Source organism: Scardinius erythrophthalmus, assembly GCF_964197995.2.
Source record: "Scardinius erythrophthalmus genome assembly, chromosome: 7".
NCBI classification, from domain to species: domain Eukaryota; kingdom Metazoa; phylum Chordata; class Actinopteri; order Cypriniformes; family Leuciscidae; genus Scardinius; species Scardinius erythrophthalmus.
The window spans coordinates 26,864,342-26,877,418 of record NC_138227.1 but is presented as its reverse complement, the minus strand read 5'-3'; the positions used below and the strand labels follow the sequence as shown (position 1 = coordinate 26,877,418).

Sequence of the window (13,077 nt, the reverse complement as noted above, 5' to 3'; positions counted from 1 at the left end):
TTTTTTTTTGTGTATCAAAGTAAAGTTTAATACATTTTAATTCACTTTCATTTGAGAGAATCAGATTTGACTACATAATGAGTTATTAAACAAAGTATTTTTTCTAAAATGTTGCAGAATAAGTTGTGATAGTGGCTTAAAGTGTAACTTCGCTGATTTTCAACACGCTTTATATTGTTACAATGTTTGTAGTATATGTAAATGAAGAGTTAGCCATTCTCTGTGTTACCTGGACCGTGAAATTTACGTTTATTTGTCAGCAAAAGTCCGATGGATGACGCAAAACCAATTTCAAATTGCCGTTGTGCATTATTAGTTTTTGTTGACATTTTCGTTCGAAGTTGTGTCATTGGAAACACTTGATATTTTTCATATTTTTATCACCCCATTATACAGATGTTTTCATCTAATTTGATAAAAGAAATCCTGACATAATTTAGAGTATTAATTTGACCTCTGTCTCATTAATCCTTCCCTAGGGGACAACTTAAGTAAAACGCAGCTCAGCTTTTTATCGAATTAAATTTATTGGAAAAGCATAGGAAAAATCTGTAAGAAACATTATTTATTTCTAGTTTATTGGTCAAACAGTGTGGGGGAAAATTGATCCATTTTATTGATAACCATTTATAGCTTTCAAAGATCAATGCACCTATAGACAAGTAAATTAGCTTTATTTATAAAGTAGTTTTATTTAGTTTGTTCCATTGTAAAGCATCACCCACACCTTAATCTTTAATTGCGGTGTTATCGCTCCATTTTCTAAGCAATCCTTAGTTCAGAGAACCAACACGCACTGGCTCTATGCGGATTACACCTGTGGAGGCACGTCTAATTAGATTTGTCTACCCTGGCTGATAAAAGTGAGAAAAAGACAGTACTGTTTTGCTGATGGCTCTTACTGAGAGTGATATGTCTTCAGTATGGCGTTTTGCAGAGGTTTATGGGTAGAATCACGGCGTGTAATGCTGTTATTAGGCTGTGATCAGGGTGACAGATAACAGAAGCCCACAGCAGCAAGTGGCCTGCATTTCCCAATGATTCTCTTAATCTTATGCCATGATGGCTATTAAAAAAAATTCCAATTTAGGCAGCTTGAGTGCCAGGCGGGCTACAGTAAGAATGGCTTTAATTGCGATGAGTTACTGCGCTCGCTGTTGTAATCGGGCCCAGATCTTGAAAGGAGTGTTAGCACGTCTGACAAATTGATTTAATACCAATGTGATTCTTTCTCCCTAATGATCTCCTGATTCCTCTTCTCCCAGGGTGTAGACACTCGGATTTCTAACCACTTTTTAATTGCAACTCCTTCTTTATTGTATGTGCAATGTGCATGCTTTTTCAGTTAAAAACGTGCGCAATGTACTGAGGCTCTGGCTCATTCCACAGTCCCAGTTTAGCTTCAGCATGATACCGCTGCGGTAGGGAACGGGTGATTTATGGACAATTACAGCGCTTTTTTGTGGAGTCAACAGTGTGTGTGGAAGAAAGGAGGAAATGAAGGAAGAGGCCGGTTGGTCCCTTAAATGCCTGACTGTAGATGTCTGTCAGTGATGTTATTTAGTACCTCTGCATCCTTTGGGATTCTGCATACAGTATGCGCCCCATCCAGATATCTCGCAGCAGTACACTAACCACATCTTGCAAAATCAAGCCATAATTTGAACCTTTCTCAAACACAGACCTCTGACATAAAGTGATTTGGTCTGTTATTTGCTGTTTTGCACACACATTTACCAATTTTTCCAATGTGGCTCTTCTGTCTCCTCTCTAAATAAATAAATGTACAGTGTATATATGAATTTTTGCATCAGAATATAATGTGCAGTGTTAAAAATGGATATTCATTTTGAGATTTGCTGAATATTGCATTTACACTCTAAATAAATTGTGAAAGATTAACTTTAATCCTTAACTTGAATGTAAAAATAAGAGAAATGAGCATGAACAATTAATTATTAACCAATATATAGGCATATCGGACATATTAACTGATATATTGTGCTGGATAGTTGATAGTGTCCTTACCTTCTTAAAAATAAAGATTCCAAAAGGTTGTTTTTTTTACAGTGATGCAATAGAATAACTATTTTTGTTTCCCCAAAGAACCTTTTAGTGAACAGTTTTTCCTTTTTCCTTTTGTGGAATGGAAAAGTTTCATGAATGTTAAAAGGGGCTTTCTCACCGGAGAAACGTTTTCATAGTTCATATAAATATTGGTGGTAGTACGCTCTTTTTGGTGTCGCACCGCAGGCACTGGGAATGATTTTAGTTATAGGAACGCCTTTTGGGGGAACTAAATTAGCTCCTACTTCAGAATAGGGTCTAACCTAGCACAATAGGAACTACCAGTGATTGGCTGAACGCATTCCATACGAAAATCTGGCACCCGCCACTTTTAAAAACTAGTGCAAACGCACAGTTAAGATTTACTTACTCCACGAACATGGAAAACCATGATAGAAGTCCAGGCACTTCTCAACCAATCACGGCTTCTTCCATCCTCCAGTTGTTGCCGTTGTTGAATGTTGCGCTGAAATTACCTCGCTGTTGGCCAGCTTACGACACTTCAGAGTTTCTACTGCGAGTGCGAAGTCAACCAGGAAAATGGCCCTTGGGAAAATCGTGTTCTCTGGGGAACCGCACTGGCGGCTAGTTCCTATAACTGAGTTCCTATACTCGTGTGAAAGCCTCTAAAGGCTCTTCATGAAACCATAGGTACCAATAAAGAACCTTTATTTTTAAAGGCCCATTCACACAGAGAATAATATCTATAACGATAATGATAAAGATATAATTTTAAAAATTCTAAATTTAAAACAATAGCAGAGTCCACACCAGAACTTAAACAATAATGCCAAAGAGTAATATCACTGGAATCACTTTCAGAAAGACTTTTGAAACATTGAAAGTCAATCAGAATCCATCCTAGAGCTCAAGCATTTAAAGCGGCAGATGACAGAACTGCTGCATGCTTATAATAAACATAATGTTACTGTGCACTTTAATTTCCTTTTATCATTGTAAAGCTGCTTTGGAACAATCTACATTGTTAAAAGCACTATATAAATGAAGATGACTTGACGTGTGTGGATAGTAATATAGCCATCGTTATAGTGTGTAATATATAGTAAATAAAATCCCACCCTACATTTGTGTTATTCTTTAATATTTTTCCCATCAATGTCATATGAAAGTGGGTTGCAAATGCATTTCATGTTGACTCAGCAGGGACTAATGGTACATTCAGGAATGGTTTTGAACCTTCAACATTTTAGTTAGATTCAGACATTCTTATCCATTCAGCTACAACATATTTACCTCCTGTCTTCGGACAGGCAAGGGTCTCTTTAAGACAGATCTTCAGAATCTCTAATCCTTCTTAGATATATTAACTCACACCTTACACTTTAAACATAGGCATGCAAACCTATGTAATACTCTAAACAAGAGCTGGATGATGGAGTATGTCATATATCTGTCTGTTTGTGCAAGGTCACAGAAACTGGCCCAACCAGTTTTGATCCTGCAATGTACGGGTCATTGAAACCAGTCTCAGCATGTTTTGATGCAAAGAACAGTGCATGTGCATTTACATGATGTGCATTATTTCAATTCAATTATTATTATTTTTTTTTTCAGTTTGGAGCATTCAGCACTGGTGGGACTTGTTGTAGCACATCCAAAAAGCTTGGTTTTGGTTTATCTTTCTCTTTCAGCTCTTCATGTACTGTTTGGGAAGTGGGTTTGTTGTGTAGGAGGCATACTGCGCCTACTCATGCATAATTTGCGACATGTTTAAGTCTAAATTTAATGAGATTAAAAAAAAATAAGTGGTACTGAAATATAGTTTTCATTAGTGGCTAGTTTGCATTAAATATTCTTACAGATGCTGCACCTCCAGAGGCTAATTTCATTTATTTTTCTAACAAATGTGGTGGTTTATATTAACATTTAATGTCATTTAATGTTTAATGTGTTTGTGCTTTCATGTTCTCTAAGCAAAGCAACTAACACGAGTTTTTATATATAGTATGCTGTTTTTCTTCAGTAGAACAGAAGTTACACAGCAGGATCACAAAAGGAGTCGTTTTAAACTGTTCGCACGGCTCTTTTTGATACAATGAAAACCCAAAATGAAATAACAGTATTATATAAGCCTTGTGCTATATTTGAAGTCTCAAGTAGACTAAAATGAATGTTTTTATTTCTTTAACCTCCTCCCTTTCGCTTTTGCCGCTTTCTTGCGCTTTACAGACATTTAAAGTGAAATCAGTGGAATTCATGATTCATTCTTTGTGTTGTTTTGTATTATTTGCTTGACTGAGAAGCTAAATGTTTACTTTTGAAGGACACGCTCACAGAAGAATACTTTAATTTGTGTTGTAGAGAGGGAATGGGCCACATGAGCAGGTCACCTTCCTGACGAATGAACAGAAGATGACATCAGCACGGAAGGCGAGCATTGCCGTGGGGGTCGTCGTTTCCCTGCTGGTAGTGGCCGCAGTCGTCGGATTTCTTGTGTGGCTCTTTGTTGGTAAACCGCTTCACCAATTTTCTCTAGGGAACTTGCTCTTAAATCAAGAAGGTTGCACACCTATACTACCTTTCAAATGTTTGGGATCTCAAATGCTCAACCTTTATTTATCATGAACTGATCTGATGTATTTATTTTTACAGTAAAAAAACAAAAAAACTGCATTTATTTGACATGGAAATCTTTAGTAACATCATAAATGTCTTTACTGTCGCTTTTGATCAATTTAATACATTCTTGCTGAATAAGTGTTCATTTCTTCAAAATAAATGTTACTGACCCTAAACATTTGAATGGGTAGTGTACAATTCCTACTATTTTAATTAATACAAATTTTCCATCTCTCAGTCAGGAGCAAAGAATTGGAAGGTGAGTCCACCACTCAGAAAGCCAGCTCATCCACGCTGGTTTACAGCGGACAGATAAGGCTTCTCAAGCCGGAGTACAGCCCAGTATATGACAACCCTGAAAGTACGGAATTCCAACAAGTGGCAAAAGACCTGGAAGGAATTGTGAGTTTTTGTTCTTCTCAGACTTTTCTCCTTTGACAGTTTATGAGTGTTCTGGAAACTTTGACTTCCTTTTGAGATCCTTTATTCTAAACTGAAGAGTGATTCAGTTTTTTTTCTGTCCTCTTCATAATGAGCACTAGAGATGCACCATATTATTTGTATTTTGATATTTAAAAAAAAAAAAAAATCAGTACGTAGACTTTCAGTCATTTAAGTGTTTGCGTCTTATGAGGCAATAAAGCCTCATCTGAAGTGGCATATGCCACAAAAATGGCATTTACACATATTGTTGGGATGGAATATATCACCATATATATTGATTTTGGTAAATATAGGTAAATTTGTCTTTATCCTCATGGTAACCTGTTGTTGTTTTCTGTCATGGTATATTTATTTTCAAAGACTCATGGCAAAGTTACTGACTATATTCTGGCAAGGCAGTCATCATGCTTGTTCATTAATTTCTGTTGATTCAACAGACAAGGATGTGTTATACTGTTCTATCAGATTTGTGTATTTCTTCCGTATCATGCTGAAAAGCACAAGACTGCACTCCTGAGCTATGTCTGCTTCAAACAAAGAACTTCCCATTGCCCTGCAGAGCCAATAAACAAAGATTGACTCATTAGGTTCACATTACGCGCTGAATGCCACAATGATCAGTGTCAAATATTTTATTGTGAAAGCAAAACTTTACAAAGCCTGTTTTGGGACCTTTTAGGATTTATCTTGACTTTTTTTGTTATTAAAGATTTAAAATGTAAATATTGCTAATCATTTATTTAGACATTTGTACAAAGGTGATCATCTGCTGCCAAATCGATTAATCAGATCTAACATAAAAGTTTGTGTGTATAAAATGTGTCTATATATTCTGTATATATATATATATATATATATATATATATATATATATATATATATAGATATATAGATATATATATATAGATATATATATATATATATATATATATATATATATATATATATATATATATATATATATATATATATATATATATAGATATATAGATATATAGATATATAGATATATAGATATATATATAGATATATATATAGATATATATATAGATATATATATATATATATATATATATATATATATATATATATATATATATATATATATATACAATATATATAGATATATATATATAAAAATATATATATATATACACACACACACATTATTATATAAACAAATACTTTTGTTAGATCCGATTCATTTGAAATGATTGTATTGTGAAAAGGGTTGTTACATGTTGTGCTGTTACTGTCATTGGCCATTTATTTCTTAAAAAAAAAAATATTCTAAATAATAATCTACCGTTTCTTTTTCAGATGAACGATACATTCACCAGAGATCCTTTACTTTCCAAATACTACACCAAGTCTGTCATCACTGCCTTCAGGTACAGCTGAGCCAAAGAGCACTGATCTAGACAAAGCTAGATTTATAGCACACTCTCTAAATCTAATAGTTTTTAAATTAAAGAATAGATCATTCTTTATGTCTTGATTTTAATGCCTAGTGGTTTCGCTGATAGAGATAAATTACAAGTCTCATAGAATCTGGGTTAAAAAAAACACCCTAATAGAATACAAATTATTAATTTCCAGTTCAACTATTACTGTTGCTCATACTCAGGGTAAGGGACCATAAAAACAGGACAAAAATTCATTACACTGAATCAGAGTATCATAGATAATGGGCTCATTTTTATTTGGGTCAGTAAGAAACCACCCAGAACACCCTAGCAACAGCATAGCAACAGCCTTAAAACCATTAAAAAAAACACCTTAGCAGCTGCATAGAAACACCCTGACAACAACAAATAATAGCCTAGCTTTTGACAGTGAGTTTTACATAGGCAAGTACCACAAAAAATCTAGTTGTATTTGCTTTCATTCAATAATATGTCAATATCATTCATCTGCAGTGAAGGAACCTTAGCGTATCATTGGTCTCAGTTTGACGTTCCTGAGATGGACCAGGAGATCGTCCCAGAGCTGACAGAGCAGCGTGTGATCGAGGCTCTGCAAAAGAACATCCGACAGGAGGGCAAACGCTTCGGGAGCGTCGCAATCACTTCTAGCGACATCACCGCTTCATGTAAGATGATTGCTAATTACAAAGAAAGAGCATATTTGCTTCTCAGAGTCACAGTGCAATAATTAGGGTGAATAAAGGAAGATTAAATTGAAAACGGTTGTTGAAAACTACATTATGACTGTTTTTGTAGCAAAATACCACGACTAACGTATATAAATGAAAAAACTAATTGGAATGGCTCCTTTAGGAGTGCTGATGCTTTTTAATAACTTTCTAGATAACAGTAGGGACTTCCCTCCAATGTGTGGCTCAATGCAACAGAGTAATTCTCTGTTTCTACAAAAAAAAAGCTGTTACTGTCTGTCCTTCTCCAGTCCCCATTTGCATTATATACACGAGAGCAGCAGGCCTGAGTGACACCTCAGTGCCCTGCTTAAAATTATATATCTGTACGGAGACTCATGTAGCTGTAGTGAGGTGAGAGACTGGTATTTGTGAACGTCGCAGTCAAGGTGAGGGGTGGAGGAGAAGGAACAGAATGTCTGACAGGCCTGTGGAAAATGGACGGAAAGAGGACTGAAAAAAGGACAGCATGCATCATTTTCTCTCTCTCTCTCTCTGTCTCTGCAGCCACAGACCCTCGGATGGCCAGGGACCCCAGATCCAGTGAGTAAAGTGTGTCCCATTTCAGTCACCGCTGCACTGTAATTTTCCACCTGGGTTGCCGTGCTCTCTCCTGTCACTCACTGAAAAATGCCTGCCCGCCTCCATCTCACGCTCACTCTGTCTCTCGCTCGCTTTCCCTTCCACTTACCTTACTGTGCACAACACACAAGATCTCAAAAACCTGTTTTTCTACCACAGAAAGCAAATGTACAACTCTTCAACAGCACTTATATACAAATGTTTAAACTATCTGAATTAAACTGCAAGTGCATTGAAATTTGTTATGGCTTTATAGTCAACATGAAAGCAAAACAGACCCGTTTTACTTCAATTAAAGGCTGGCCCACATTGAAAGATCTTTAAAATCTAATCAGATTTTCTAAATTTGAGACCACGAACATGACGATTAAAAAAAATCATCGATTTAAGTTTTGTTTGTTGTTTGGAGTGCCACAATATGACCAAGACAACACGCACTAACAGATTCCATTCACAAACAACCGGAGTCCCGTCTGTGAGAACTGGAAATCTCGCGAAATCTCTTGAGGTCAAACGTGACTTTAGAGTAAACAAACATGGCGGACGACTTGCAAGAAGAAATGGCGATCTTCCGTCAGCTCGCTTTCTGATTTGGTGTGGTTTTATTCCACATTACAGTCTACTGAGTGCATGTGTGTTTGTGCAACAGCATTTCTGATCATAAATATGCAACATGACAACAATAATTAACAGCAAGATAACGATTTCAGAACATTAATTTTGAATTATGGTGGCGTTTTGGGTGTTACTTTGTTGTCTGTTTGGTTAGAGTTGGGACCTTACACACAGTGATTGATCAAATATGCATCTTTTTAGTTTTGCAACCGCCACATTCTATTGATCAATTCCGGGTTGACAACATCAAGTCCCGCCCTGTGTTTTTTTTTTTTTTTTCTCATTTGATAAACCAGACCCGAATCCAGATTACTCTTACCACAAATGGGAAAAAAGATAATTGATGAAGAGGGCAAAGAGTCAGTCACGACAACAGAGAGAAAAATTCACAAATATTCATCCCTTGAAAGAATTGATAAAAATAGCATGATAAAAAGGTTACATGTTTACTTCATTATGATTGGTTGATTTCATATCTCTGCTGAGCATATACCCCTCTGTTACTAAGCAAATATAATGTCCACTGTGTTATGCCTTCCACTATTCCTCAAGTTAGTTTTAGCATGTGCTTGTTCCAATTTTCTCCATCATCAGCAAGAGGCTGTTATTATGCACTCTTGACCTTCCCCTTAATATACTAGAACTTTCACTGTGTATTTCCTCATATTTTTTAAACATATGCAAGTAGGTGTCTTTTTAGAATAAGAACGCAAATTCCATTTCCATAAATAAATTGCATTGTGGGATCTGCATATGTTGTATACTGCTCATTTAGGGAAATACAAGTATACAAGCAGTCATCTGAAGTATCTGTTGAGTACATGGTTTGAATGTAGATACTAGCATGCAACAAAGATCAGATCTTTATACTTTTCCTGTTTCTGTTGTCAGATAAATGCTTTTACAGTCTTGTTGCTGAAACGACCAGCAAAGAATTTACATCTCCCGGACACCCAAGGAAATACCCAGCTCACTCCCGATGTCAGTGGCAGATTCGCGCCCCTAAAGGCTACTCCATCATTGTCAAATTCAAGACCTTCCACATCGAGGATGACTGTGCCAATGACTATGTGGCCATCTACGACTCTCTCAGTCCTGACAGCACCCACGCCATCACAAAGTGAGTATATGCAGCTTTCAAACCTCAGATTTGACTTCCTGTCATAACATATACCAGTGTTGCTTATAGCAATATTCTGAGTTAAATACCAGTGTCGTAGATTTTTCCCTAAACCTAACTATCTGGGTTGTCTCCAATCGACAATCCCTGGGTTATCTCCAATCGACATTCCCTTTCTATTCTAAGTCTACCTGGATTGTCTCCAATCGACATTTCCTTTCTATAGTCTACCTGGGTTGTCTCCAATCGACATTCCCTAACGTCTCCAATCGACGCTTAATAAATAGTCTACCTATTTAATAAATAGTCTACATTCTTCCCTAACTAGCTTTCTTCCTGTGCAGGAATAATCGACAAACAGACCTTAGCAAATGTCCTTTAAATGCTTTAATCACGGCCGGAGGATCTCTCGAGCAGTTCTCAGAGAATCTCCCCCAAGAAGAAGCAAGGCCGGAGGATCTCAGACAAATTCCATTGAGAATCCCACCAGCTAAAAGAATACAACAGTTTTTATATAATAAGGAGGTATGGCAAAAATGTCATACTGCATTACATAATTTCCCCACAATTTGATTTGTTTTACTGATTACTTCATTGTTAATCACAAGGTTCAAATTTTGTCATCTGTCTAGTTTCAATTCCCAAATGTGTTATTTTTACACTCACACAACCAAAGTAAAAGGGGTATGGCAACACAACACACAACATTCAAAAACACAGGACAGAACATTTTAGTACATTGTGTTTCAAAGTGTTATCATGTTAGGTCTGAAAAGGAAATAAGGTTAGATGTTAGAGATATGGTTAGTTTGATATACAGTTTAATATTTTATCTATTAAAAATCCACCACACCAGCTATGCTCTATTGAAAGAATCTGTGACATTCTATTAATTTAACAAAAAAATTAGCATAGTTTAACTCTGAATATTGTGACTACATTGTAATGCTGAATGCACTTAAGCATTTTGATTAAGCATTGAGAAATTTGTCTTACTATATTGAGCAAAATAACCCATTTTTCCCACCTTAAAAAAATTAAAAACGCACTTTTAGGGACCTCAAATTTAAAAGAGAGAGAAAAAAAGAGTTAAAATGTTTTTTTTTTGTCTCTTCTGCTCACCAAAGCTACATTGATTTGATAAAAAAAAAAACAGTAATATTGTGAAATATTATTATGATTTAAAATAAGCATTTTATATTTTGAAATGTAATTTATTTCAGTGATGGCAAGGCTGAATTTTCAGCATTATTAATCCAGTCTTCAGTGTCACATGATCCTTAAGAAATCATTCTAAAATGCTGATTTGGTGCTCAAGAAACATTTCTGTGCTACAGTTGCTTTGTTTTTGTGGAAACCATTTTTAAAGATTCTTTGAGAATAGAATGTTCAAAAGTCTTTACTGTCACTTTTGATCCATTTAATTCGTCTTTTCTGAATAAAAGTATTATTCATATAAATAAATATTGATTTATTAAAAAAAAAAAAATAATAACTCACCACAAACTTTTAAACCATAGTGTTTAGGAAATATAGCACTATCTTTTATACGTCAAGGACAAAGCCCCCTCATCGCTGGGCAGCGGTTACTTGACTCTTTTTTTTTTTTTTCAATTCAGTTTCATTTTTCATGGTTGGCCTCAGGCTTCTAACTGAAGATTGGCTTGTTAAGACCTCTCTCTAGCACCTCTCAGATACATGCCAATTTTTAGTCACCTTATCACAGGCTTTAGGAAAGGAGCGCTTATTTTTCTTTTCTTTTCTTTTCTTGGTGTATTTATGCTACACAACAAATCACCTGAAGTGTATAGGTCGCAAACTGTATCTTGAAGCCAGTGGGCTCTGAACATAATACCCACAACACTGCTCAGCCGTACGGTGACACAGAGCCATTCAGTTCTTAATAATGTTGTTACGCCACACTCTCTCTCTCTCTCTCTCTCTCTCTCTCTCTCTCTCTCTCTCTCTCTCTCTCTCTCTCTCTCTCTCTCTCTCTCTCTCTCTCTCTCTCTTCAATTCAATTCAATTCAATTCAATTCAATTCAATTCAAAATTGCTTTATTGGCATGACTGTACATGTTACAATATTGCCAAAGCTTGGAACACATAGAATAATTATACAGTATAAAATTATAAAGTACAAAAAAATAGAATATTATAACATAACTTAAATCTAAATGAACAACTTAAATTAATTGTACAAATTAACAGTGAAACAAATTATAATATCTGTGAACGTTTTACACCACAGTGTTTTAACATATACACACACACACGTCACTGAAGGTCACTGTGGTGGACAGTAGGGAAACACACTGAGGTCAGACACACACATCACACACACATTCACCTGCTGTCTCTCAGGCTGTGGCACACACACACGTATCTGGCAGCGAGTGCTGCTGTCTGGCCCTCTCCTAGCAGGATCTTCATCTGATCTACTTCAGTCATGGCTGTGAAGTTCTGTATTAGGTTAGTGAGTTTGGTAAAGTAGAGTTCTCTGACTGAACTGTATTTGTGACAGTGAAGGAGGAAGTGCGTCTCTGTCTCGATCTCTCCTGTCCTGCAGTGAATACACACCCTCTGCTCTCGGGGTAACCAGTTCTTCCTGTGTCTGCCCGTCTCGATGGCGAGACTGTGTTCACTCAGCCTGTACCGGCTCAGGATCCGTCTCTGCTTTGTGTCTCTCACACTCTGGAGATATTCTTCCAGTTCATAATTTGATTTCAGATTTCGATAGAATTGTAATTTACTTTGTGTTTTAGTTTCCTGATCCCAATGTTCCAGATATGTACTTTTAGACTGTTTGGTAATTTGGTTTATTCTGATGTTAGTGTGAGAAGCAGTGCTGGTCTGAGACTGGTTAGAGTTAGTAGGGTTAGTCGGGTTAGTGAGTCTCAGGACCAGCTGACTGAGGAGACTCTTTTCGGGGTTCAGTTCTTGGGTTTGTAGTGCTTTAAAATGTAGCGATTCTGTGGGACTTGATTTTAGATGCATCCAGAATTTGAGGGATCTTTTTTGCATATTAATAATCAATGGGAATCGGCCTAATTCTGCCCTACATGCATTATTGGGTGTTTTCCTTTGTAGTTTCAGAATCATTTTGCAGAATTCAGTGTGTAGGGCTTCTGTTGGATGCCTGTCCCATCTAGTGTAGCTCTGATCACTGAGTGGACCCCAAACCTCACTTCCATACAGTGCAATGGGCTGAATTACACTATCGAAGATTTTACACCAGATTGGAATCGGTAATTCAATGTTTTGGAATTTTTTCTTGATTGCGTATAGAGCTCTTCGAGCTTTATCTTTGAGAGCATTCACTGCCACACTGAAACTCCCCGATGCAGTGATGACCAGGCCGAGGTAAGTTTACTGCATCGTGTGCTCTAGGGCGGTGCTGCCTAGACTGAACTGGTATCTGTGTTCCTGACATCTGGGCTTCTTCTGAAAGACCATAATGTTGGTCTTGGTGAGGTTGACTGCCAGGGCCCAGTTCTGGCAGTAGTTCTCTAGC

The 13,077-nt window shown here is 36.5% G+C and overlaps 1 protein-coding gene across 2 annotated transcripts in view; it reads left to right on the top strand.

Moving 5' to 3' along the window:
- st14 (ST14 transmembrane serine protease matriptase) overlaps nt 1-13,077 on the top strand; it is a 43,868-nt gene that overhangs the window by 12,256 nt on the left and 18,535 nt on the right. For both annotated transcript variants that reach the window (XM_081371662.1, XM_081371663.1), the window contains exons 2-7: nt 4,390-4,537; nt 4,886-5,049; nt 6,412-6,482; nt 7,011-7,183; nt 7,754-7,789; nt 9,335-9,563. In XM_081371662.1, the coding sequence (XP_081227788.1) occupies nt 4,390-4,537; nt 4,886-5,049; nt 6,412-6,482; nt 7,011-7,183; nt 7,754-7,789; nt 9,335-9,563 (821 nt within the window). The remainder of the gene's footprint in view (nt 1-4,389; nt 4,538-4,885; nt 5,050-6,411; nt 6,483-7,010; nt 7,184-7,753; nt 7,790-9,334; nt 9,564-13,077) is intronic.